Source organism: Peromyscus leucopus, chromosome 10 (genome assembly GCF_004664715.2).
Source record: "Peromyscus leucopus breed LL Stock chromosome 10, UCI_PerLeu_2.1, whole genome shotgun sequence".
NCBI lineage: Eukaryota > Metazoa > Chordata > Mammalia > Rodentia > Cricetidae > Peromyscus > Peromyscus leucopus.
The window spans coordinates 850649-876106 of record NC_051071.1 but is presented as its reverse complement, the minus strand read 5'-3'; the positions used below and the strand labels follow the sequence as shown (position 1 = coordinate 876106).

Sequence of the window (25458 nt, the reverse complement as noted above, 5' to 3'; positions counted from 1 at the left end):
CACACACACACACACACACACACACGGGTGTAAGTCTTTAAAAAGGCCAAAAAAAATTTAATTCTAATTTTTAAAAAAGCATGCAAGACAATACCAAAAAGTGCAAGCTTCCATAACAGACACCCAACATTTTAAAAAAATATTTTTATTTATTTTACTTAATGTTTCTGGGCGTTTTGCCTCCGTGTGTCTGTGTGCCACATGCATGCAGTGCCCACAGAGGCCAGAGATGGCGTTGGATACCCTAGAGCTAGACCATGTGGGTATAGGGACTCACCCCACACCCGGTCCTCTGCAAGAGCAGCCAGCACCCTTGACCATGAGCCTCTCTTGGCCCTTGTACAACCTTTGTAAAAAGAAACTGGAAAGCAAGGAAGTAACTTGCTCTTTAGACTACATTTTTCAAATAGCTCCTTTATTTATACCTTTGCCATAGGCCAACTTCCCTCTGCTATATTTGGTTAAAAGAATGAAGGGTTTAAGGGCCAAGAATGTTCTTAAAAGTTGTCTAGTTTAAGACCCTCAAAGGTGAGAAGGCTAAAACATAAAGAAGAAACTACCCAGGAACAGACAGTAAATCAACTTCAGGGCCAAAATTAGACTCAATAAACCTGTTCAAGTACTCTACACCATAAAACAAACCCCAGTCAGACAGGAAAAAAATTTAAACGACTTTGGAGAGTCAAGGCTTTGTAGCTTTAAAACAACATGAAAATACCTGGATTCTTGGTGTAGACAAAGGACCTCTCATTTGGCCCCACCTCCTGCCTGCTCTGGGTACAAACTGGGTCTGTGTCTATCTGAGCGTGTTGCAAGCTATGCCAGGTAGCCACTTTTGGCCCAAACTCACAATGTCCCTTTAGTTCACAGGCTAGGTCCTGAAGGACAGGACTAACGCAGGAAGTCTCAGAGAGAAAGTACTGAGAGGCAGCGGCTGGCTGGAGCTAAGCACCCAGAGATTGGCAGAAGGGTAGAGGCAAGAGAGAGCAGAGACTAAGTGTGACTCTTATAAGGAGACCATGATGGTTAGCAGCTCAGTTTTGTATTGTGCCCCTGCTGTTAGACATGGGTTATCTTTAAGAACACATTGCAGGTGGCTTATTGAAACTTCTTGCTCCAACTGCCACCTGCCCTCTACACCCTAGAAAACCATTGTCCTGATTTCAACACAGACACACACACACACACACACACCATCATCATCATCATCATCATCATCATCATCATCATCCCTGAGACGTGACAAACGGATTTTAAAGCACTGGAAGAATCGGTAATTAATGAATGGCTTCCACTTTAGTTATTAACTAAGGAGGGCCCAGCCTGAGGGGCAGCATCATCGGGTCCCCTCCCTAGACCTCACCCCAGGGCTGCCTTCATAAATCTGATCTCCAACTGTAACTGCTTTGGCCTGGTTCCCTGGGTGTGGGTTTTCTTGATTCAAACGCACTCTGCAGTCCGCCAAGTTCTTGGGAGAGTTTCCTCCACTTGCCAGGCGCTGGCTGGGAGCTACAAAGTCAACTCTGGCTTCCCAGACTTTTTTTTTTTCTTTCCCTTCCCAACGGAAGAAATCAAGAAGCAGAGGGCAGAAAGGCGCTACTCTCTCCAATCAGCAGGGCTCCTGGGTCGCCAAGCCTCGGGCTGGAGTAAAGAAACTCCATGGCTGGACTCCCGGCTCCCAGCACAGTGACAGCCCCATCCCAGGACCCTCAGGGTGAAGGACAGGGATCCGTGGGCAGGTTACTCGGGAGCCCGCGCAGCTTGTTCCTCGCCCCCCACCCGCCATTGTCGTCCCCCCCCCCCCGCGGCGCTTCAGCTCACTGGGCAAGGACAATACCAATACATTGAAGACCTGGTGGCCGGTGGCCGAGGTCCACTTTAGGCCAACTGCGCCCAGCACGCACAGAGCTTGGTTTGTATCACCGAAACACCAGTGTCCGGTGCGCACCCAAAAGCAGGGGCTGGGACTGGGTGGGCAAAGCCTGGGCCGACAAGCCATGGGACACAGGAAAGACCTCCACACAGTAGCGGGGGCACCAGGATCCCACGCGTGCGTGTCCACGCTGTCACCCTCAATGACACACGAAGAATCAGTCGTATCAATACAGGACAGAAACAGCCTTCCCCATGCGCAAGCTTCCCCATACACTAAGTCCACGTAGTTACCTCCGGAGCCACCCACCACAGAGGGGACTAGGAAGGAGAGGCCTCACACAAGAGTCCCTCCCAAGTCCCTCTCGGTGACAGTCAACCAGCTACACATGGGAGCCCTGGGTGCCACCCGGCAGCGAGACAATGCCAGGGCGCACGGACTCGCGAGTACTCAGGTCCCATCTGGTCTAGTCCCCTAGGGGTCCCCGTCCCTCTGAAGCGCGAGGCAGCTGCCACAACCCCGGCAGCTCACGCTCTGACCGGCTTTGGCCGACCGCCGAGCCAGAGACCACAGTTCAGCCTAGCGACTGCCCTGAGTCCCAAGACGTGGTCTGCCCTTTGGGTCTCCGATGCCAGGATTTTTGTCCAGTCCCCGAAAAACCACCCCTGCCCGCCGACCCTGCCCAGCCTTGTCTGAGGACCCTGCAGGGCCTCGGGGACCCTACCTGGCCCTGGGGACTCTGTCCTGTCCAGGGACCCTGCTTAGCCCCGGAGACCCTGTGTAGTCCTGTATAGGGACCTTGCCCTGTCCGGAGACGTTGCCCTGTCAGGAGACCCTGGTCAGCCCTGTCTAGCACCCTGAAGGGCCTCGGGGACCCTACCCGTCCGTGAAGACCCTGCCTAGTCCTGTCTAGAGACCTTGCCCGTCCTGGGGCACCCTGCCTGGGGACCTTGCCGAGAGACACCCTGGGACACCTGGCTCCTTTTGGGTTCAAAGCCGCCGCCGCCGCCTCACCTCAGGATCTAGTGGCTCGTGCGCTCCGGGCGGCCGAGAGTAGCGCAGCCCGCGGAGAGCCGGCTGCCTCAACAATGGAGCCCGGGGCGGGGCCCTGCGCGGCTCAGTGCTCGCCTCCCCGTCGGAGCCCGGCGCAGAGACAGCCGGTGCGAGCTGTGGCCGGAGGACTCTGCGCAGGCGCGCTAGGCCCCGCCCACCGCCAGAGCCCCACCCCTCTGAGCCTCTAGACCCCGCCCTCTAGCCAATAAAGAAGGAGCTACGCAGAGTGGGCGGGGCCTGGAGGAACAAAGAGAGGTTGGGCGGGGCCGCGAGTCAGGGCCAGCGTCCGAGACCCTTCGCTGACCTGATTTCGCCGCTGGGCTCAGCGCCCACGTGGACTCGGCTCAGCCGCGTTCAGTGCTCATCCCAAACCTAGAATTCTGGTTTCTAAAGCTGAGAGCCAGAGACAGGCCTGCTTGACAGAAAGGAAAACTGAGGCTCAAGGAGCAAGATCTCCTGTCATTTGTATTACGATCCTCATAGCTTTGCCATCTTCTGATCACTCAGCAAACATTTTGAAGGGTGTCGATATCGTTAAGAGTGGAAAGGAAGCGAACTTGGGCCCTCCCTTTAGGAGCTGTACCAAGCAGGCCCGTTTCTTTGCCACGCTTCAAGAGCCCAGCGTTAATCTCGTCCTTTCCCTTCAGAGCTTTGGGTTTTGCAATCCCTTGCCAGGCGTGACCCCTCTCCACCTACCATCCCCATTTACCCATGTCTTTAAAACTCGCGTAAGCCTTAAAGGATTCTTCTCGAAGTTATCCCTACAACATCGTGGGTTTCTCTCTACCTCACAACCTCCAGGATTTTCCCTCTGCCTCTGACACACAGCAGGGCTACCAGGGCTGGAGCCAGCGTCCTTCTCTTGGTATGGATACACTGATCAGGAGCCCCTTCCACATACATGGTCACTGCAGGATCCAATCCAGCCAGCAGTGACCTCCACCAGACACCAGTTGGACTGCACAAAAACCCAAACCGCTTACTGCCAAAACAGCTTCCCCTATTTGGTGAGCTGCCTCTTCAGAATACAGGAGTCCAGGTAGAGTCTCTGTCCTCCTGTCCGACTCCACCAACCAACAGGTGATCTGCTTTCCAGGCCCTGGGGCCTCTAGGTACAGTCCCTTCTGAGAAAAGAAAAGCTAGCCTGGGGGATGGGTTTGATTGGTGTGGTAGGTGCTAATTGTCAATTTGATGGGACGACCTGTGAAGGGTTTTTTCATCTCTGGGCATACCTGTACCAAGATTTGGTTGAGGTGGGAAGACCGACACTAAATGTGGGTAGCACCACTCACTGGGCTCGGGTCCTGGAGAGAACTGTCTGAGCTCAGGTATTCATTAGCCTCTGCTTCCTGATGGTGGGTATGATGTGACCAGATGCCTCAGGCTCCTACCTCGGTGACTTCCCCACAGCGATGGGCTGAACCCTCCAGCTGTGGACCAAAACAAGCCTATCTTCCCTAGATTGCTTTTGTCTGGATATCTTGTCACAGCACCAGAAAAATAACTGTGACACTTGGGGACAGCCTCCTGCTATAAGGGCCTGGGCTGGGACAGAGCAGCCAAGTGCTGAATTGTTAGGCTCAAGAATGGGAGCAGCTATGTTTGGGAACAATAGGGTGGCGGGGTGGGGGATAAAGGGAGTTGAGGGAGGGGAAGAGAGGGCAGGGTGGCCGTGAGACAGGAAAGGTGGCTATTATGGCCTGGAACATCTTAAGAGTAGGAATGTCTACGGCCAGTCAGCCCAGTCTGTGTTAGCCTATCATCCTGTCATCAAGAGCTGTTCTGTCCTCCAGTGGCTTCAGGCCTGCTTTGTGTGGGCTGACAGGAGTCTAGGGAGGGTGGGGGTGGGGGTGCTGGTTCAGGCTGGAGTCAAGAGAGGGTTGGCTGTGAAGGAGTCCTCCAGAACATCACTGCTTTGTCTGAAGTTCAAGCAAGTTCATGCATCCCAAGTTTTAGAATTTTAGAATGCCTCTTCCTAAGAGGACAGATGGGGTTGACATCTGCACAGGTTTCTGGCCAGCTCACCCCACAGCAATACAATGTAGATGTGGACCGTGCCCCAGGCTCCAAACCTAAGTGCAGATATTTCCTTCTAGGGTAGGTCACAGTTCATGCAAAATGCCTTTACTTATTTCTGTCTGAGCCCCCTGCGCTGACTCTGGTCTGTGCTGTACTGAGGGTGGAGGGCATTAATCTCTGTCCTGGCTCTGGGAGCAGGTCCCCTCTTTCTCCTTCATGCTCAGGCTTCCTCCTTTACAACCCGAGTCAGGGACAAGAAGGCCTCTGAGGCCCCGCCCATGCATGTGCCTTGGCTTCCCTGAGAACCATGATGATCTCAGTTAAATTCTCCATCCTTCCTCTGGTAAGCTCTTCATCCTCCCAAACACACATTTGGCCAAAGTTGACCTGGCATTAGTGGTGAGCTGTGCTGCTTGACCGGCACACAAACACAGTGCTAACTAGTACTTTACTTTTGGCTCCTCCCCACCACCCACCTCTAACGATGGCCACACCACATGCTGTGTTGCTGACTTTGACTTGGGGAAGGTAGAGGAGAGGAGAATGCCAAGAACTGAGGGCAGGGCTTAGAGCTCCCAAGTCCCAGCTTGAGTCCCAAGACTCCCCTAAGCTGCAACAGCTCACCAGCCTCCTGCCTCAGCCTCTTATATGCTGGCCAACACAACTTCTTTTTCTTTTTGTTTTTTTGAAACAGGTTCCCCTGTGTACCTCAAACTGGCTTTGAACTCTGCATTTATCGGGGATAACCATGAACTCCCAATCCTTCTGCCTTAGCCTCCCAAGAGCCAGGATTAGAGGTGACAGAGGTGTGAGCCACCATGTCCAGCTTAGTGTCTTGAAGATAGCATTGTCAGTTCAGATTCCAATGCCATGTGCATATTGCCTTTCTCTAATTACATTTCATATGACACAACCCCAACTCCAACAGGACTCCTGAGAACGCTAGCAAAACCATGACATCATGCTTCCCTGCTCCCAGGAACAATGCAGCAAATGAGTTTGTCTAATTCAAGCAATATGTGTGTGCTATGTTCATTTATACAATTCCACTTCCATTTTTCAGAGTTTAATGATTCCCCCAGGGGCTAGAGAGATGGCTCAGTGGTTAAGAATGTTCTAACAGAGGATCAGAGTTCAGAGCTCAGTTGCAGTAACTTACAAATACCTGTAACTCCAGCTCTGTGGTTCCCAACCTTCCTAATGCTACAACCCTTTAATACAGTTTCTCATGTTGTGGTGACTGACCCTCAATCTTAAAATTATTTTTGTTGTTACTGTAATTTTGCTACTGTTATGGATCTTAACGTAAATATCTGATATGCAGGATTTCCAAAATGTGATCCCTGAAGGGGCCAAGACCCACAGGTTGAGAACCACTACTCCAGCTCCAAGAGCTTCAATGCCCTCTTCTGGTTTTCATGAGCACTTGCACAGAAGCACACGTAAAAGCTTTCCTCATGGTACCTAGCTAATACAACAGTCTATAGAGATAGTTATGAGATATATCTTACTTGTAATCTCAACACTGAGGAAGCAGAAGCAGGAGGATTCCAAGTGCACACTGGTCAGCTGACCTAGCCTAATGAGTGAGCCTCAGGATAATGAGAGACCTTGTCTCAACAACAACAAAAACAAAGGCAAGGATGCAGAGAGGTGGTGGGGTGGTTAAGAACATTGGCTGCTCGCTCTTGCAGAGGACCCAGGTTTGGTTACCAGCACCCACATAGCAGCTCATAACCATCGGCAACTCCGGTGCCATGTGATCAATGCCTCTTCTGACCTACACAGGCACCAGGCACCAGGCATGCAGATGCTGCACAGACATACATGCAGGCAAAATACAGACACAAATAAAAGTAAGCAAATCTTAAAAAAAAAAAAAAAAAAAAAAAAGTAATGACATCCAAAGTTGACCTCTGGCCTCCACACATGCACAGTCACACTCACACTCACACATGTGTGCACACCATATACATAACATAATCGTTTTGAGGGGCATTAGTAGGTCTTCAGCTCAGGAAAGAAAGCAGGTGGCCTCTGTCATTCCTGAAACCCGGTTCAGTCATGGGTGCCCAGGGACACACCAACCTCCCCACTCTTTTGGTCAGAGGTGCCCTTGTGCTGGGAACAGGCTTCCCAGCTGGGACTGCACCAGGCAGCCCCCACTCAGCCCTTGAACAGAACAGGAGAGCAGATCTCCCCGCCCCAGAATTCTGTCTGCTTTGGGAGGAGAAGCCTAGCTTCTGGAAGGATCCACAACTGATGTAATTTGCCTGAACCTGAGTGAGCGGGATCTGTGGTCTTCCTCTCCTCTGAAGAGGCAGCCAGGGAGCCTGAAAGGTCAGTAGAGCTGGGAGCAGACCTGATCCAGAACAGCTCTCAGAAGCCAACATGGGGATGAGAGCACTGTCTGCAGGGCTTGGAGGGAAGGTAGGGTCAGCTGATTTGGATGGAGGCAGGGAAGGATGAGGCTGGGGACAAGACAAGGGGGCTATCCACCCAACAGAGGCATGGCTGTAAGAAGCCTCAGAGATGCTTGGTGTCCTTTGGGACTGGGGTCATCTCATGTCTTAAAAATATCACATAACAAAGCAGGCTCAGGACCCCATGGCAGGGCTCCCTGGAAGGAATGTCATTCGACACCCAGAACATAGACACCACCCTTGTTAGGTATGTCCACATGTCCCTACAACTGCAGTCCAGAACCCAGCCTCACCCAAGTCACCTACTGGTAGGAAGTGAGGACACCTTCTCATGCATCTTGAAAGATGTGGCCTTGCAGGACACGTCCAGCCCCTCCTACTACCTGCTACCCAGGCAAATGAGGTTCTTCTCTAGCAGGTGATATAAAGATCCAGGAGTCATAGCCAGCCTAAGGGTGACCCACAGGACAGGCTCTGCTCAGAAGGGGACAGGCATATCTTCAACATACTCAGCTAGGTACCTCTAGGTGTGTGCATGGTGCCTCTTTCAGGTCCTATGAGGACCCCATTTCCCCTGAGAGGGAATGAGGAGGAAACAAGCCACATGGCATGACAGGCTAGGCCAGGTCACATCCTGGTCCTGGAGACACAACCTTAGTTGAACTAACAAGCAGGCTCACCGAGTTCTACCCATGGGACTTGGGTCCAGCTTTGAGGTGAGAATGGGTGGCCACATCCTCTAGCTCATTGGTTCCAGCTTGGCAGTGGACATGGAGATGTGTCTTAGTTTGATTTCTATTTTTATGATAAAACCCTGTGGCCAAAAGCAGCTTGGAGAGGAAAGGACTTATTGGTTTATGTGTCCTGATCACAGTTCATCACTGAGGGAGTCAGAGCAGGAGCAAGCAGAAACTTGGAGGCAGGATCTGAAGCACAGACCATGGAGGAAGGTGCTTACTGGTTTGCTCCCCATGGCTTGTTCAGTTAAACTGTTTATGTACTCCGGGACCACCTATCCAGGGGTGGCACCACCCACAGTGGGCTGGGCCCTCCTGGGTCAATCAGTCATCAAGAAAATGCCCCATAGGCTTGCCTACAAGTCAATTGTATGGAGGCATTTTCTCAGTTGAGGTTCCCTCTTCCCAGAATGACTCTACCTTGTGTCAAGTTGACAAAAAAAAAAAAAAAAAACTAACCAGCACAGGTGAGTGCAATGGGAACCGTGGCAGGCATTGTCCCTGGTTCATCCCCCACCGCAGTGTGTCCTTTCCCTGCTGGCTCCACAGCAGCAGGCTCTGTGAGGAACACAAGCACCAGACACTCGGGATTGCCCTGGCTTGTGCTCTGGCTCTCCTGGCTTCTCCAGTTCTGCATCCTCGCCTACTCCACCCCTGCTCTCATGACCCCCCTCTCTCTGCCATGGCCTCGGCGACTCATGGCTGCTGCCTAGACAGCCAATCTCTGTCCCTCAGAGGACCAGCTGGGCAAATACTTACAGCTAAACAGAAATGGCAGGAGCCGTGGCCCAAGTAATCCTCTGCCCACATGTGGCTACTCAGCTTCACGCTGATTGTCATTTAAAATTAAGCCATGATGGCCATATTTCATATTGATAAGTGGCAGGGCAGATAGCATGGCTCTAGAACACTCCCATCATCACACAGGAGAATGGGGACCATGCTGGTCTACAGCATCACTCCTGTGACAATTTGGAGTGGGCACAGGATGTGGCTGGGTGCCAACCTGGTCATGAAACACCCTAGAACAGTCGTTCTGTGTGTCGGGCTAGTGATGTGCAAGTCTGCCCCTGAGGGCTTAGAGCTAGATGGAGGGATGCAGTCAGTGAACTGATGAAGTGCCTAGAGGGGATGTAGGAGCTCCAAAAGGTACTTGCTCTGCAAAAATGAGGCCCTATGAGGGCCTGTGTTTCATCCCAGCACCCACATTAAAAACAAACAAACGAAGGAATGGCAGTAAGCTCTAATCCTAGCACTGGGGAGGAAGAGACAGAAGGATTCCCCAGTGCTCACTAGCCAGCCACTGTAGCCTAAGCAGTGAGCCCCAGGTCCTGGTGAGAGAGCCTGTCTTAAAAAATAAGGTGGAGAACTCAGGCTTGGTACTGCAAACCCGGTCAGGAGCCCATGTCTGGGGCAGTTATAAACCCCGTGAGAACCAGCTACTGTTGCTTTGTAAAATGTGTATGGTGTCAAGCTGCCTTCTAAATAGTTGTGCTTATACGTAGATCAGTGCTGATAGATCAGTGCTGCTCTCAGTCTGCGTCAGAGGAACCCCTCTTCGTAGTGGGCTACCATTAACGCAAACTCTACTGGGTGAATACTAAGTGACTGCTGAGGGCTCAGCCATAAACGGGACGTCGATGTGACCTCCTCTAAGGCTCTGGGGACATTGGGGAGGAGAGAGCAGGAAGAAAGTTGGTTCCACCGGATGGCAAGGAGTGTGACGAAATGGTGTATTCAGGACATGTCACGGCTGCTGCACCCACAGGCTCACGGCAGCACTGGCTAGGTAAGGTTTACAGAAGTCTGAGTCCATCAACATTCTAGCATGGATGGGGAGGTGTTCTTAATGCTCCACATGACCCCACCCCCCGAGTAGCTCAAGGCAGTTAATGGCTGTTGCAGGGTGAGTGTGTGTGTGTGTGTGTGTGTGTGTGTGTGTGTGTGTGAAACTGAAGAATAACAATTTTTAAAGATAATCCTCTGCCCACATGTGGCTACTCAGCTTCACGCTGATTGTCATTTTTAAAGATAATAAGGTAGAGAGCAACCAAGGAAGACATCCAATGTCAGCCTCTGGTCTCCACAATCAAATGTGCCTGTACAGTCACACACACACACACACACACACACACACACACACACACACACACACGAGACTGCGGGACACACAGCGGGGTATGAGGAAGGTACTAGAGGATTCTGGAGCAGGCTGGAGACTTTGAGTCAGCAAAGAGCCATGTGGGAGCCATTTCTGAGAGGACCTGAGAAGGAAGGGCAGGGCTCTCCTGGGAGGGAAACCAGAGTGCAAGACAAGGTCATGCTACCCAGAGAGTTCAGGATGAGCAGACTGTGTTGTGACATTCAACGGCCCAGCAGGGGCAGGAATGACCAGGGACACTGAGGCTGGAGCCATGGCTCAAGGCTGCTAGATGTTTGGCACTACTGGATTGCTGTTAAGGAGTTTTGCTCTTGACTGTGGGGTGACAATAGAGAGCTCTTGGGAAGAGTAGTGAGTGGTGACCCCAATTTCTAAGACAGAAAGGCTTGTACCTGCACCCGGGGGTTCCTTATCACACTGCCACCATACTGTCCTTGGCTTGTCCAGCAACAGCAGTGCCGGGGTGTGTGTGTGGGGGGAGGGGACACAGGCAATACTTGGCAGGCGGAACTGCCAGGACTCACTATGGGAACAAACAGAATGCACAGACTTCTTGCATTCTGAGAAGCGGCAGACAGCGATGCTCACCAGAATGGACAGTTATTGGTATATGGTTAGAGAGTGTGACACGTTTACCCCAGGATGCCATTGGTCTTCCCCTGAAGACCCCTCCTGGCCTTTTCTTTCCTTCCATCCCTTTCCCCAGCCCATTTCCAGACACCAAAGCTCTCAGAATATATGAGGCCGTTCGCAGCCTCAGCATCCTGCAGCACTGTTCCATCTGCCTGGGGTGCCTTTCCCTGTTAGGCTGATGAGACCTTCCATCTTTCAAGGCTGAGCCTGGGTACCTTCTCTAGAAAGCATGCCCTGACATCAGGGGACACACTGGGGGCCCTTTCGGACCTTTACCCCAGCAGTCAGCCCCCTCATCCTGCCTAGGGTAGGCAGATACCAGCTGCTAGCTAACCAAGCCAGGGCTCCAGCCCTCATGGCCACCCCTGGATGGGGCAGGAGTCCCTCCCAGATGGCCTGTCCTGCTCCATGAACACACCCCCTGCCCGCGCCTCTGAAACCAAGCATGCTTGAACACATTTTGTTCTTTTACAAGTTATAGTGTGTCACCATTTATTTCCCCAGGTGTCCCAGGAAGCAAATAGGACATGACACCTCGTGAGTGAGGAGGTGGGGGTTTCCAGTTGCGCAGGTCCAGACAGCTAAGGGGCAGGAAGTAGATTCAGTACCAAAAGTTCCCCTCCGTGGCCTAGCCAGGCTGGTGAGAACTCCAGCACAAAACAAGACTCAACATGTGCTGGGATGTGAGGAAGTGAGAAGGACGGCCCAGAGGAGGGGACAGCTAGAGTCGCCCGGGGCTACAGTGCCCACACATCCTGTGGCAGGCATGCTCTTTTGTATCTGTCACCAGGGCTCCAGTTAGCTCCCACTTCCAGACACCCAGGTCGGGAGAGGCACCACCTCTACTCAGCGCCCCCTGCAGCACTCGGTGCCGGTGTCGGTGGGGGCTGCGTGTGGCAGCATGGACCCTGTGCATGCGTGTTTTGTGTCGTGGGGCGGCTACAGTGAGTGTCTTTAGGAAGAAGACTGGTCAGGTCCCTGTGAGACTGGGCCACAGTGGGGAAACCTTTATTCCAGGGCTTTGGCCATCAGGGGGCGCTCTTCTCTTTGAGACTTAGGAAAATGACAGTGAGGAAAAAGGAGACGATACACTTCACATGTATTTACAAACGGCACTACTGAGCGAGTCTGTCTTCGAGGCGGTCTGTGTGACACATACAAAGGGCAGGGACGAAGGGCAACAGATGGGCTACTGTCTCTGAGGAACGCTGAGGACTGGAAGCACAGAGGCCCGCACGGTGGGGGTGTAAGGCGGAGGCGCTCCCCTTCTGAGGGACCGGAAAACTAAACTCTGCATATATGTCTTCTTATGTGTAAGGAAGCGATATTTTTAATAAAATAAAAACTTCTGTGTAACTTGAAAGATATCATTTAGGCAACTAAGGGGGCGGTGATTTGGAAGAGCACAGTACACAGAGCACTAGTGTGTGGTGGGGGGGCACCCTGTCAGGTCAACATCCATTCCCCAGAAAAGATCCTTCACAATAACTGCAAAAATCACAGTCCCGCTGCCTCTCAGCCATGGGTCTGGCTCCCCTGCCTCAGCCTGCCTGCCTACTGCTCATGCTCCGAGGAGCCTCACGCACCACCCCTGCCGTGTCAGGGTCTGCCACGGACAAACCTTTCACCCACCTCCCAGACGGTCTGTGCCCAACTGCCCAGCACAGGTGTGGGCACACCGGGTGCTCTGGGGGTGTGGGGGTGCTGGGCTGCCTGAATGCTCTGGCCCATCTCCTAGGATAGCTGGCCACAGCACGGCCCTGATGCCAAGTTGTGACGGGAAGGAGTGGGTCAAGGTGGTACCTGGCCCTAAACTACGGGGCGGGAGCATCCTTGCTACACAAGGGACCATGCCTGCTGGACGCTCCTCGGGGGGCCTGGCCGCGCCCCGCCTCCCACGGGCACCCCGCCTGCCCCGCTGACACAGAGAAGCAGGGCAAAGTGCAGAAGGAGATTTTCGGGGAGGCCAGTGGGGTCCCTCAGCTCTACCCCCCCCCCCAACAGGCTCCTGGAAAGAGGCTGGCAGCTATCAGAACAGCAGGGCTTTCTTCTTGAGATCATTCCTCTTCCACAGGGCCAGGCGGTCAAACTCCTCGATGCTCATCCCAAACACTTCTTGGAACTCCTCAGGTGACAGGTGTCTCTTCAGACAAGGGAAAACAGGGACAGTCAGTGGCATTTGAAACAGGACCTGAGAAGCCGCTTATGCTCTGAGAAACACACCTGGAACCCAGTCGTAATTACAGGGCAGAGACCAGGCCCCTTTGTCTGCATTTTATGTCTTGTCCCTTGGGTCTAATACCTACTTAATTCCGTACATAGACTGGGTATCCTTGCATGGTTAAGCCTATCTCTGTCCCTTGAGGATAACCAGTGCAAAGGTAAGAGCTGAGGCTTTTCAGTCAGTGTTTACCATGTCCCATTCAAGACGGAAAAGGAGCCTGAATGTCTCTGGTCCTTGTTCCCAACCTGCTGTTACCTTGGATTCCAAGAATAAGAGAGACTCACAGACACATCCCCCATGATGAAATCCCACTCTCCCCCCCGACCCCAACATTGCCTCACAAGAACCTTCTTGTCCCTCAAGCGATAAGGACTGCTGAGCACCTGGCAGAACCGGAAGTGACACAGTGACCAACCAGACCCTAGCTGGACCAGGACTGAGTAAGCCTCCACCCCTCTCATCCTGCCCCAGACCTATCTCTCTACAGCTAAAGAGCATGTCAGTGCCTGCGATGGCTGGCATGCTTGCTTTCCATCTTCCCAAGACAGCTGCAACTTGACCTTTGCCCCACTCCACTGGACGTCCTGCTAGGGCCAGTGGCCAAGCCTGATCTACCATGACTTCAGGCTCTTGAGCTTCTGCCCTAGAAATCTGCTTTGCAGCAACATGCATGTCTGCCAGGCCAGCTCTCTGTGTCTCTGCTGAAGCAGGGCCGCCACTGAGGATGAGCGAATTTGTTGGCATGTCCAGGGCCATTTGCAGTGAAAGAAACAAGCCTAGAGGACAGAGTTTTGGTAGGGACACACAGGGACTGGCATGGAGCTACCACAGCACCCTTGACTCCTGCTGACAAAACTTCCCCGTGGCCAAGTTCAATGACCAGGCCCTAAGACAGGATCCTGGCTTGCTTGGAGCCTTCTGTAGAATCCTTTAGGCTGCCTCGTTTACCACCTTCTTTAACTGTGACAGTGACTGCGCAGATGGTATAATGTGTTCTATTCCCATCTCCCTGCTGAGAAAGCCAAGGAGTAGTGTGCTGGGGCATGTCTTCCTGTAGGCTGTGAATATATGCTGTTCCCACTGGTTAATAAATACGCCTTCCCTGCGCTGGTGGTCCTGGGTTCTACAAGAAAGCAGACAAGCCATGTTGAGCAAGCCAGTAAGCAGCATCCCTCCATGGCCTCTGTAGCTCCTGCCTCCAGGTTCCTGCCTGCTTGAGTCCTTGTCCTGACTTCCTTTGGTGATAACCAGCACAGGCAGGAGGGTCAGGAGTTTAATGTCATCCTCTAGTTCAAGACCAGAATGGGTTGAGACCCTATTTCACAATCCACATACCCTTCTAAGAAAAAGAAAAGAAACCACTTCTTGTTCCTTGAGGCACACTCAAGTGACCTCGGGTCCTCTCCCAGGCCCCTCCCTCCCCTCACCAGGGAGACAAGAGGGAAGCTGGAGAGAGGATGAGGTAGCAGGAAGACAAGAGGGCGTAGGCTTGGCTAGGACAACCTCCTGCCAACCTCCTTCCCAAGCAGGGCCTCTTGACAGCTGTGTGGGAAAGAGGCGGGCAGGTCCTCGACAAGGTGATAGAGTGAGGAATAACAGCTCTCCTGCCCAAAGCAGACACCAGAACAGAAACAGGGACTCCCATAGGTCCCCACGTGCCTGCCTTCACTGCATTCCTCCCAAGGACCAAATGCAGAAACAAGCCAACTTTTGGACAGTGGGAAAACAAGATGCATTGCAGGATCATCCAACCCAGAATGATATGAAACTCTAGGCCTCAAAAACATCAGGCCAAGTGCAAAGAGCCAATCGTACCACATACTGGTGACTTCACTGAATGTAATGTCCAGAGCAGGCCTTAAAGGGACAGAAGTGGATTGCCGGGGTGGGGCGGAGGGGGTGGGTACTGTGACTGATGAAGGGGATGGGGTTTCCTTTCTGGGTGATGAAAATGTTCTGGACCCAGATGCTCATGATGGTTGTGAAACTGGGAAAGTGCAGAGGCATGAGTTGCACACTGCAAAATGGTAAAAACAGTGAATTTTGCAACAATTTAAAAAAAAAAGTATTGGCAAAAGAAGATTACAGTTTCCACAACTTTAAAGCAAAGACACTAAGCTAAAGGTCATTGTAATAATCAAGATAGAAAAATGGATGAGAGTTAGGTGTGGGGGCACACATAAGCAGTCTCATCATTTGGTAAACTGAGGCAGAAGGATCAGGAATCTGAGGTCAGCCTTGGCCACATAGCAAGTTCAAGGCCAGCCTGGGCTATAGGAGATCTTGTCTGAGAACAGACTAGAGAATGTGGTAATCTCCAAAAAGCATAAATACAAATCTTGTCACTGAATCTGTGTTGAGTGCTCTGAGTCTTAGAGCCCCAGCAGTAGATGATCTGGGAGAGGGACCTAGAGTCACGCATGTATGCACACAGCCATGCTCGCAGAATCCAGCAAGCCTCCCCTAGATGGAGGCCTCAGCCTGTGGACTGTCTTATGCTTGTGAACAGGAAAAGCATTTTGGGCTAGAAAGGAACCATCTGAATGGTGAGATCAGGGTGACTCGATTTGCTGAGAAGTCCACTCTTAGATCACCAAGGTTTAGAAGATACTGTGTTGTCTCACCATAGCCCTTTGAAGCCTGCTCCCACTCTTCCAACTTACTATAGGGTGCTCTCAGAGAGGCCAAGGGCACCATAGAGGAAAGGGTGCCTGGTAGGGTGGGATGAGGCCAGTTTAGCAGGACCACCAGAGATGGAAGTGTTGGGAAGGTGACTTGAGGTATGGTCCCCGGTTTTGCTGGTTGTTGTTTGAGACAAGGCCCCACGATGCAATCCGGGCAGGCCTTGAGCTCACTATGTAGGCTGACTTCAGACTCCCATCATATCCTCTGTGATGCTCTCTGCACAGCCCAGGAGAGCTGGTTGCAAGTGGGACCACGGAAGGGGCACACACGTGGTGGCTGGTATCGTGAAGGTGCATTTCTTGGAGTGGTAGGGGTGTCAGGACAGCTGGCAGGGAAAGACCTGAGGCCAGCGGCCCTAGCCCTACCACATCCCCACTCCTGATGGATTGGCTCATCATGGAGGGGGATGAGGCAGGCTTACTCCTCCTTTGGTCCTTACAACCTTCAACCCCTTGGCTGAGACCCACCCACATTTCCTGGGGTAATCATTTTCTCATCGACAGTAATTGATAACCATGCCTACAAAACACCTTTGCAGTAGCCTATAACCAGTATTTGACCAGACCCCCAGCCCTGGGGCTTGGAAGAATTGGTATATCCAATGCAGATATCAAGAAAGGCCGGTGAGGTGCTGGGGGGGCTATTATCTGCAGCTGACGCTATGTGGCCATGTTAATGTGTCACTTGATGATTGGTGGCTCCTGGGTGGGGGCTCTGAGCTCCTCCTGGGGTCACCAGGGCCTGCTGACGGGGAAGAGGCTGCTGCAGAGGGGCCTAGGGTTTCCCTGCTGGTCCTGTCCTCACATTCCCTGAGGCTGGGCGTGTGTCTGCTGGTGCAGTAAGCCCAGGGTGACTGCACCTGGGGAGTGAGGACCCCGAGGTTCAAGTGTCCTTTCCCTGCTCAAACTTGTCCATCCAGTATGATGAGGACAGAGCACCCTGGACCCTGCTGACCAAGGGTGACCATGAGGGGTTCAGAGCCCCTCCCCCCCAGGCCTTTCCTGATTCAGGTGGAGAAGAAGTACTGGAGTGCTGTGTGGCAGGACAGATAGACCTGGGGAGGGGTCTGGTGAATGACAGCTACCAGGAAGCTCACTGTGGAGCAGCAGTGGGCAGAGGCAGGGGGCAGCAGGGGTGCCAGGGGACAACAGTCACACGCGTGTTCCCTGAGGAAGGAAGGGAGAAAAACCATGAACAGAGACCTGCTGCCCTTCTGGAGCTGAGGGTCATCCAGGTTAGCTGGACTTTGGTGCATGGGACTCGGTGTGACCTTGGGGCCCTCTTGGGTACTACAACCCAGGCAGCCTCACCTCTGGAAGAGGTGACATTTGATTTAGGGCCTATAGAATTTGGAGATGTGCCTGGTGAACCAGAGAGAAGGGTGATGAAGGTCCTAGGACTTCCCACCATGCAATGGTGTCCCCCAGGAGTGAGACTGGCCCGCTCCCTGGAAAGGCGCCATGCCAGTCTCTCTTCCTGTAGCTATGAAAGAAGCTTGGAGCCCTTGGCGTTGGCAAGAAGTGCCTAAGAAGCCAGGGGTCAGGAAATAGCTGAGCTAAAACAGCTATGTGGGCCCCTGTAGTCAGCTACACCCTGTAGTTCTTCCTGCTGGGGAGGGCACCTGGCTAACCAGAGGCCCTTCCTACCAGGAGACACTAACAGATCCTCTGCCAGGCACTGGGACTCAACAGAACTTGGACAGCCAAGTCCTGAGCTCAGCCTCTTGAATCACCACATTTCAGAACTACCAGCCCCAAGATTTGTGAAGCTCTCTCTGAGCATGTGCCTTGGCATGTGTTACATGCCTGCATATGCGTGTTTGTATATGTCTGTGTATTTGTGTGCATGTGTATGAATGCAAAGGTCTGTGCATCAGTCTTCACAGGTGGGAGGAAATATAATGAGAAAAGCAATTTAAAGATAGGTTCATTTGGCAATTCATTTACATATTGTAATTGATCCAGAAGTCGGCTAGCAGAGTGGCTCTGAGTGACGAATCCCATCTCTGCCTCTTGGGAACCATGGCCCTGGAAGCTATCTGGATGCCTTGTGGTGTTGTGAAAGAAGTGTTAAAATACGCCATGCGCTTGGAATGGAGCCGACCACACAGAAGGGACAGCAGCACTATCTGCCGTGCTTAGTTGTGTTCATGTTGTCTATGTCTGCCACACAGGGCACTACGAAAGCATTTTGTTCCCATAGCTGAATGCACTGCCCTGCATCCGTGCACATGGTAACACTACTTCTTCCTGTTTTCAGCAATCATCATTTTGGACCACATCCATGGCCCTTCTCCAGGGCAAGCTTGGCATCCACAGGGCTATCACTCAGTTTGGAGGATAGTGTGCACACAGGTGCCCACCTGCTGCTTAACACTGTAGGTGCTCAATTAGGTGTTTCTGAACCTCCATTTAAACACTTGCAGTTGTCCAAAGGACAGGTGTGACCCTTGTCACCTGACAGGTAAGAGATCAGGCCCAGAATGGCTAAGTTACTTGTCCACAGCCACACAGGTAGACATTACAGAGACTAGATTCACTAGCTCACACTGACTCCAAGTGCTCAGCCCCTCCCATGACACCACTGGGGTTGGTGGAAGACTATCTTGGAAGCAAAACAATGCCACCTTTGATGAGCAGGGCAGGGCATGCAGGGAATGGCTCAGATTAGGACATGTTATTCCATCTGGGGCCAACAGAGATCCTGTCCCTTGGACTGGGAATTCTGGGCCCAGAAGGTCTTCAGAATTCAAGCATTCAGAACACACTGGTGGTTGGTTCTCTCTGGGAAGGAGGTCCTTGGTGTACTATGGCCAAGGACTGAGATTTAGATCTTCCAGGACAAAGAGCTCCACATCTGGGGATGGAGACCTGGCTTTTGCTCCATGTATGGATGTTGTGTGATGCATCTGACTCCCTGCACAGTCAAAGAAGACCTTCACAACTGGAACACAAGTCACTGACCTTCACACACAGTCCAGAACTGGGCACCTGTGTGGCACCTTTAACTGCTGCAAGGCTGTGCCCAAATGCCATCACCATTGACCCCAGTGCACCTTGCTCTTCTGGAAGACCACCACATGCCATCCCTCCCAGGCTGGCCACAGTTACGTCAGGAATGCCCTGTCCACAGCCCACTCTTCATGTTTATGGTCTGCGACCTTGACTTTCCAAACACTGCCCGAATTCATCTACATCTCACCTGCAGTCATGCTACCCCTATCCAAGTTACCATCGTGCCTTCTAGATGACTCACATTGCCCCTCATCTCTCCCTCTGTATTCACTGCCAGTCTAAACTCCACAATACAGCCTCAGGACATGTTGTAAACTGCACGCCAAACCTTGTTACTATCACTAGGCTAATGGCCAAGCCGCTTAGCACAGCGCAGAGCCCCGTGAGGCCTGACCTAGCCTTCTCTCTACCTGCTCAGGTATAGTCTTGTAGGTCCACTTCCTCAAACAGCCCAGGTTCCCTTCTGCTCCCTGGCCTTTGCCCACATAGTTTTCTAGCAAAACCCTCACACACTCAGGCACACACATACAAGTATGCTCACTACACCATTATCATCTACTCATTCGAAACAGAGAAGCCCAGGTTCCTGACCTTCAGAGCACTAATGCTGGCATGTGGTTCTGCATACTCATTTGGATAATCAGCTGATGGACACCTCTCTATCAGGCTCATGTCTATTGCTCAAAGACTTCCCTAGGATCCCAGTCAGTACCCATGTCTATGAACGACTGGGACACTTGGCCGACAACTACGACACTGAGTTTTAATGATAATGATTAGCAGTCAGGGGACAAATCCTGCAGAGCTACAGAGGACACCATCTGCTGCTCACCACATCCACAGCCTCTTCCTGCACATGGCTAACTTCACTTCCCAGCCTGCCTTGCAGCAAGTGATGCCATATGACAAGCTCAGCCAATGAACTTGTGAGTGGCAATGCTGTCCTTAGGACCCTTCAGGAAGCTGGCCTTTCCTGTGGCTGCTTGGCCAGGTGGGGGCAGAGTGACATGGACTGGCACAGAAAAGGTCTGTATCCAACCTCAGGGGGAAAGCAAGCGATGAGTTGAGTACACAGTGAGCCTTCCTTACCCAAAACTCCGCTACTGCCAAAGTCGTACAAGAGAGATTTGTGGAAGCTGGTCCACCCTGAAGAGATGGCACTGGGAACTCCCAGAAGGCTTTTCCACTTCCCATTCCTCTTTGTGGCTTTCTGGATCTTTACAAGTTATAACTAGGTTTCACTATAAAACTAAAGCTCTCTCCCATGACACGAACATGGGGTGGGAGTGTGTGGGGGGGCGTCTGCTCCTGCAAGAAAGCCCCACCACACTCCTTCCAGGGTCACATCACTGTCCCCAAGCTGATAAGGAAGAAAGGACAGATGTGTCCCACTGTGGCAACTATTCCAATTCCTGGGGCTGGCTGAGCTTGACAGGGGAAGAAGAGCGGAGAGTCACACTCTTAGGTATGTTCACCTGAATATGAAAAGTTTAATCCCCTCCCGAGGCTACAGCTGCCTTCAGCAGGCATACTCACAAGCAAAGCAGAAGTCACTTGAGACACGCCCTAGCCCTAAAGGGAAGCAGGGAGCCCCAGCAGGCTCTCAGGGGACTGCAGGAGCTGCTACTGATGTCATCTGAGCTCTGAGCATCATCTAAGGGTGAAGCATTTAGTCCACAGACCCTCAGTAACCCACAAGGACACACCTTTTAAAGAGCCAAGACACACGGAAAACAGGGACCCCTCTAGGCCTAACCTGACCCACGAACTGCCAATGGCCAGCAGTACCCTCTTTATACAGTAGCAGTGCTCTTGGCCATGACCCTACCATCAACAAGCCCAGCTTCAGCCAGAGGCCAAGACGCCCCACTGTGAGCCACTGATACCAATGCCACAGTTGATACTCAGACAAGGACTCCTGGGCCCCAGTCTCCAAGACCGCAGGCAGAGCCCTGTCCCTTAGTGGGCTCCAGCCTCGCCCTACCCCGACAATCTCATACAGCCCCCTAGCCAGCCCAGCCGCTGGCCCTTCCCGTGAACGATACATACATCAAAATACACAAAAATGCTCCCGTGGCCTTCCTTTCCTCGTTTGCAATGAGCTTCAAGTATCCTGCGAACCAGGGCTTTGGCTCCGTGGCTCCTTGGCTGGTATGACGGGTATCTACCATGTGGACTGCTCCGAGGGGCTACTTATTGGAGCTCTCACTGTGTTCTGCTATGCCGTCCCCTCCCCGACCGTCCTCGCAGTGGACACTTGCCACCCGCCTGTTGCCCAGCAGCCTCTTTCCATCTCAGATGGCAGCTCTCAGTTTCTTCCAGGAACGACCTGGGTCTCTCCAGCTCAGGTGACACCAGCAGCCCCCTTAACTCCAGACAAACTGGTTGCTCCGGTCATTCTATGCCCTGGGGAGAACTGGCTGGTTTAGGGGTAGGATGGGGTAATGACCACCCAGAGGCTCAGTGTGGGTTGTATGAAGACAGATAATAGAGAGGGTTCCCTCCCCATCCCCCAAGACCTTGAGCTCTGGGGGGGTGGGGGTGGGGGGAAAGGTGAAAGAGTCCTCACTGGAGCCAATGTAGAGGAAGAACAGTCACTGGGAATGGAAATACTGCTTAGTCCTCGATGCAGCCATACCCGAAGGGGCCCTTCAGTCATGTGACTCCATTGGTTTCTAGTGTAAGTCACTATGGGGCTAAGGGCGTCCCCCTCCCTGTGCAGCAGCCCCAGTCACCTCGTCTCTTTCCTGCTGCCACTAATGTGCAGAGGGGCTGCTGTTTACCAGGCCCCAGGGAAAGGGCTTCAACCTCGGACTGCACAATGGCTATCTGAAGCAGCTCTGGGTTTTCATCCTAAGTAGAGACGAAGGCTCCAGGGCACATGACTGGCCAGCTGAGGAAAGCCAGTCCTCTGCTATGATACCATCCCCGCCAGGGTCACATCCCACAAGCTCTGAACAGATGCCTTACTCACACTGCCCTGTTCGGTTGCCCGTGAAAGTCCTGATTGGCTCTGGACAAGCCTGAGCATGTTCTCTGTAACACAGAGAGGACCTTGGCACCCTGTGCCCCAGCACAGTCCCAGGCTCATCTGTGCCACCTTAGAGGCCACCTCTTTGTGAATCTATCTACTGGGTTTCTGCTCTGCCCACCCCCCAAAGCCCCAGCCCTGCTGGGCCCCTTGGATATATCTGTTTCTCCTGTTCCTGGTCACACACAAAGCCATTGCCCATGAGAAGTTTGGGTGGGGTCTAGAACTTGCCCGAGGCATAGGAGGGAGGTAGCCTCTGCCCTCAAGAGCCTGGAGATGCCCTCGCCCCAGCAAGGGGCATGGAAGGGCAGTGCCTATGTGTGAAGCTCAAGAGGGGAATCCTCCACCTACTACCGCCCTACGGCTGTTGATGACTGTGGGGTGGTTTTGATGAACAGAGAAGCATGAATAGGGCATTTTGGCCTTGCCATAGAGTGCTTAGCAGAGTCTGTCCTCCTGGGCACAGTGCACCACCATCTCACACTACTCTGCTGCAGCTGCATGGACCTTTCAGACACACACTCATCTTCCGCGGAGGAACTGCCTGTTCTAGATCAGCAGAGCAGTCCAGAAGTTTCTCCTTCAAGCTGGCCCATCTTTTCATAGCAGCATGTTGGATGGGACCAATGTGGGCCCCTTGGTGCACAGTGTTACCCGGCCTTCCCTACCCCAGCCAGAAGCCAGGGCCCCTCTGCAAAGCCAGCAGAGTTGGGTCTGTGACCCTGTTTCTTTGCCTTTGGAGATCCCTGTGTCCTTGGTTCTGAGCCCTGTTCTGTCACCACAGGGGCACCACCTCCTGGTGTGTATGTGCATGGGAACCTGGTCTTGTGGCTGAGGCCTGTAGAGTCTCAACGCATACCTCCCTACCTTGCCTTACCTCCAGCCGCGTCCGGTCCACATCTTTGGGCAGTTTCACACGGATTCGGTTTGTTACAATAAGGGAGTCATATGGGTATATCTGCAGGGAAGACATTACAGAGTTATCTCAGAGGCAAGGCCCCCTGGGCTGACCAAAAGGCAAACCAGGATACATACTTGCGTGGACTGTGGACATGCACATTTCATAGAGAAAATGCAACAGAAAGGAACTTTGAACCTGGGCAGGCGCCGCGCGGTGGGAGAGGTTGGTTAGTGCAGGAGACCCCTTACCTTGTACTCTGTAAGAGAAGAGCAGAGACCACAGGGCTGGTTTAGGAATGGAAGAATCCATGCCCAGGATGGGTGCAATCCTCTTCCTGGGCAACCCCACCCCCCAGTCAGCAGGTCCATGCTTGGTCTCTGAGCAACCTTCATGGGCCTCTGGTCTTGGATTTCAAGGGAGGGACCAAGGGTCTCCCTCAGAATATTGAGAGCAGGAGGCATGGCCAGGAGGCTGGAGGCCACCCTGGAAGCTGGGTAGTGGCACTGTGCTCCTAGGCTAGGAAATGTCTTTCCTGGTGTTCTGGGCTGTTCTGAGAAAGACACCCATCTCAGTTTACCCAGACGTGCAGTGGGTTCTCCAGGGAAAACTTTCTGAAGGGTGTTGTGGAGTCTGACACCTTTACCAGTACGTATCCTGTCACCCCAGTCTCCTACTGTGCCCCCCCTTTTTAAAAACAAGGTCTCACTGAGCCTAGGCTAGCTTTGAACTTACTATGTAGCTGAGGGTGACCTTGAACTCCCGATTCCCCCGCCTTCCCATCCCAAGTGCTGGGATTACAGTATGCACCATCATACACATGCTGCTGGGGATAAACCCAGAGTTGTACGTGTGTGAGGCAAGCACACTACCACCCAAGCCACACCCCAGCCCCTCTTCACCATGCTTTGCTTCCTACTGTAAAGTGCCAAGCACTGTACACCCCTTTCAACAAGGTTTTCCTTTAGACTTTAGGCGTCATTTCATCGAAGCTAGAGGGGTGCAGATGGCAGGTCCTCCACACATACAGGAAGGGCCGCTAGAATCCTGGCCTCCGATCACTCCGGAAGGAAGATGCCTGCATGAGGCAGGCTCTTGATCTTCCCACTCGGGACTCTGAAGTGCCAGCTCTGAGGCTGGAGACTGGGACAACCACTTCAAGAGCAAGCTGTGACGCCGTGGCGCTGCCATCTATATGTGAACTGGTACGCAAGGGCAGGGTTCCCCCAGCATTCCAGAGGGTAACAAGGAGGTGTGCATGGCCAGGTGCACGGCCCTGCTCAGAGTTGGAAGAGGAGCCATTAGTGGGGTACCTGCCACATGACCAGGTGGCCACCCACATGTATGCCAGTAGATACATAGTGAGTGAGAGCCGGAGACGGGGTTTGATACACTGTTCAGCTCGGCCCCTAGGAGCTGTTTGCTTGTGACTCTGTGCCCTATTCCAAGAGATTCACAGCACCTAAAAAGCCATGACAGGCCCCTGCAGCACAGGATGGAAGAGCTGAGGGGTCAACAGGTATCCCCAGGAGACCCTTCATCCATGGCGCAGAACCTTCTGCCAGCAGTTCCCAGAGGGATGTCTCAGAATGAGACTGGTAGACATGTGCTAGTGATTCTGGCCTAGCCAGAGACCCACAGGGGTCCCCATTGTGTGTACCTCGAGTGCCCCAACTGGCATCCGGGTCTGCTCCACAAGGGGCCACGTTGGCATTCTGGAAGAGAGAAAGAGAGAGAGGCCGGCAAGAGGCAGGTTGCAGGGGGCAGGCAGTAGGGGGGCTGGGAGACAGCCCCCCAATGCTTGCTGGGTCCTCACACAGCTGGAGGAGGAAATGGAGGGTGATTGACAGGTTTAGGTAACAGGCAGATGGCAAAGCTGGACTTTGGAAGGTGAGTACCCAGGACACCTGCCCTGAGGGTATGCCTTTCATACCTGCTTCAGAAGTCTTTGAACCTTGCCTGTCTGATCAACCCTGCCCTACCTTTAAAAAAGAGCTCTGATGCCTCGGTCCTGCTCTCTAGCTGGCATGGCCCTATAGGACAGTTTAGCGTCTCTTCCTGTATTCACACTGTGATGGGTCTAGCCTGTGGTATTTCTGCTCCTCCTTGGGGAAAGTGGCTACAGTCTGCCGTCCCCATGCTCTAGGTTGACTGAGAGTCTTCCCAGCTGCACTGTGCCTACAAGATGGCAGAGGCACTCACTGGCCACTGCCTCCTGGGGGCTCTGCATCACCCCACTCTGCATCATCCCACTCTACTGCCAGAGTCCCCAGTGCCTAACCTAGGTACACAGTCTAGAGTGCCAATGTCCACGCACCCCAAAGCCCCAAGACACAAGGGGCTTCTGCCTCCATAGGCACCCCCACAACTCCAGGGTCACCCGATTCTGGTTTCCAGAAACCCCTGGTACCTTGGACAGAGTGGCCCTGCTCTGACATGAATACTCAAGAAGTGACATTCTTGGGGGAGAGGCGGGGCTGCCACCTGCCTAGGTCACTGCCCTCAACTCCCGTGGCTGTCATTAACAAGCTGTCATGTCTGCACCATCGTGGTCATAGAAGTTCTTTCTTTCTCTTCTGTCCACTCGGGAAAACCCGGATGACCAAGTTCCCTCTGTCTACAGGGCCCCACCACTGCATAGCGCCCTAAGTCCCCACAGGGCTGCGCCATCCCTGTCCTGACTCCCGCCCCGTCACACCTGCTGTCC

At 52.9% G+C, this 25458-nt stretch overlaps 2 protein-coding genes across 29 annotated transcripts in view; both read right to left on the bottom strand.

Moving 5' to 3' along the window:
- Afap1 (actin filament associated protein 1) overlaps positions 1-3047 on the bottom strand; it is a 116865-nt gene extending 113818 nt beyond the window's left edge. The window contains exon 1 of the mRNA XM_028882323.2: positions 2888-3047. The gene's annotated coding sequence lies outside the window, so the exon portion shown is untranslated. The remainder of the gene's footprint in view (positions 1-2887) is intronic.
- Positions 3048-11377: 8330 nt separating this feature from the next.
- The window catches only part of Ablim2 (actin binding LIM protein family member 2), a 125650-nt gene continuing 111569 nt past the window's right edge, over positions 11378-25458 (bottom strand). For 16 of the 28 annotated variants that reach the window (XM_028882305.2, XM_028882311.2, XM_028882298.2 and 13 more), the window contains 4 exons: positions 24412-24466; positions 23003-23010; positions 22731-22811; positions 11378-13042 (listed from right to left, as the gene is read on the bottom strand). In XM_028882305.2, coding sequence (XP_028738138.1) covers positions 12929-13042; positions 22731-22811; positions 23003-23010; positions 24412-24466 — 258 coding nt within the window. In that variant the 3' untranslated portion in view covers positions 11378-12928. The remainder of the gene's footprint in view (positions 13043-22730; positions 22812-23002; positions 23011-24411; positions 24467-25458) is intronic. The other 12 variants (XM_028882314.2, XM_028882309.2, XM_028882315.2 and 9 more) reach the window with 2 other exon arrangements.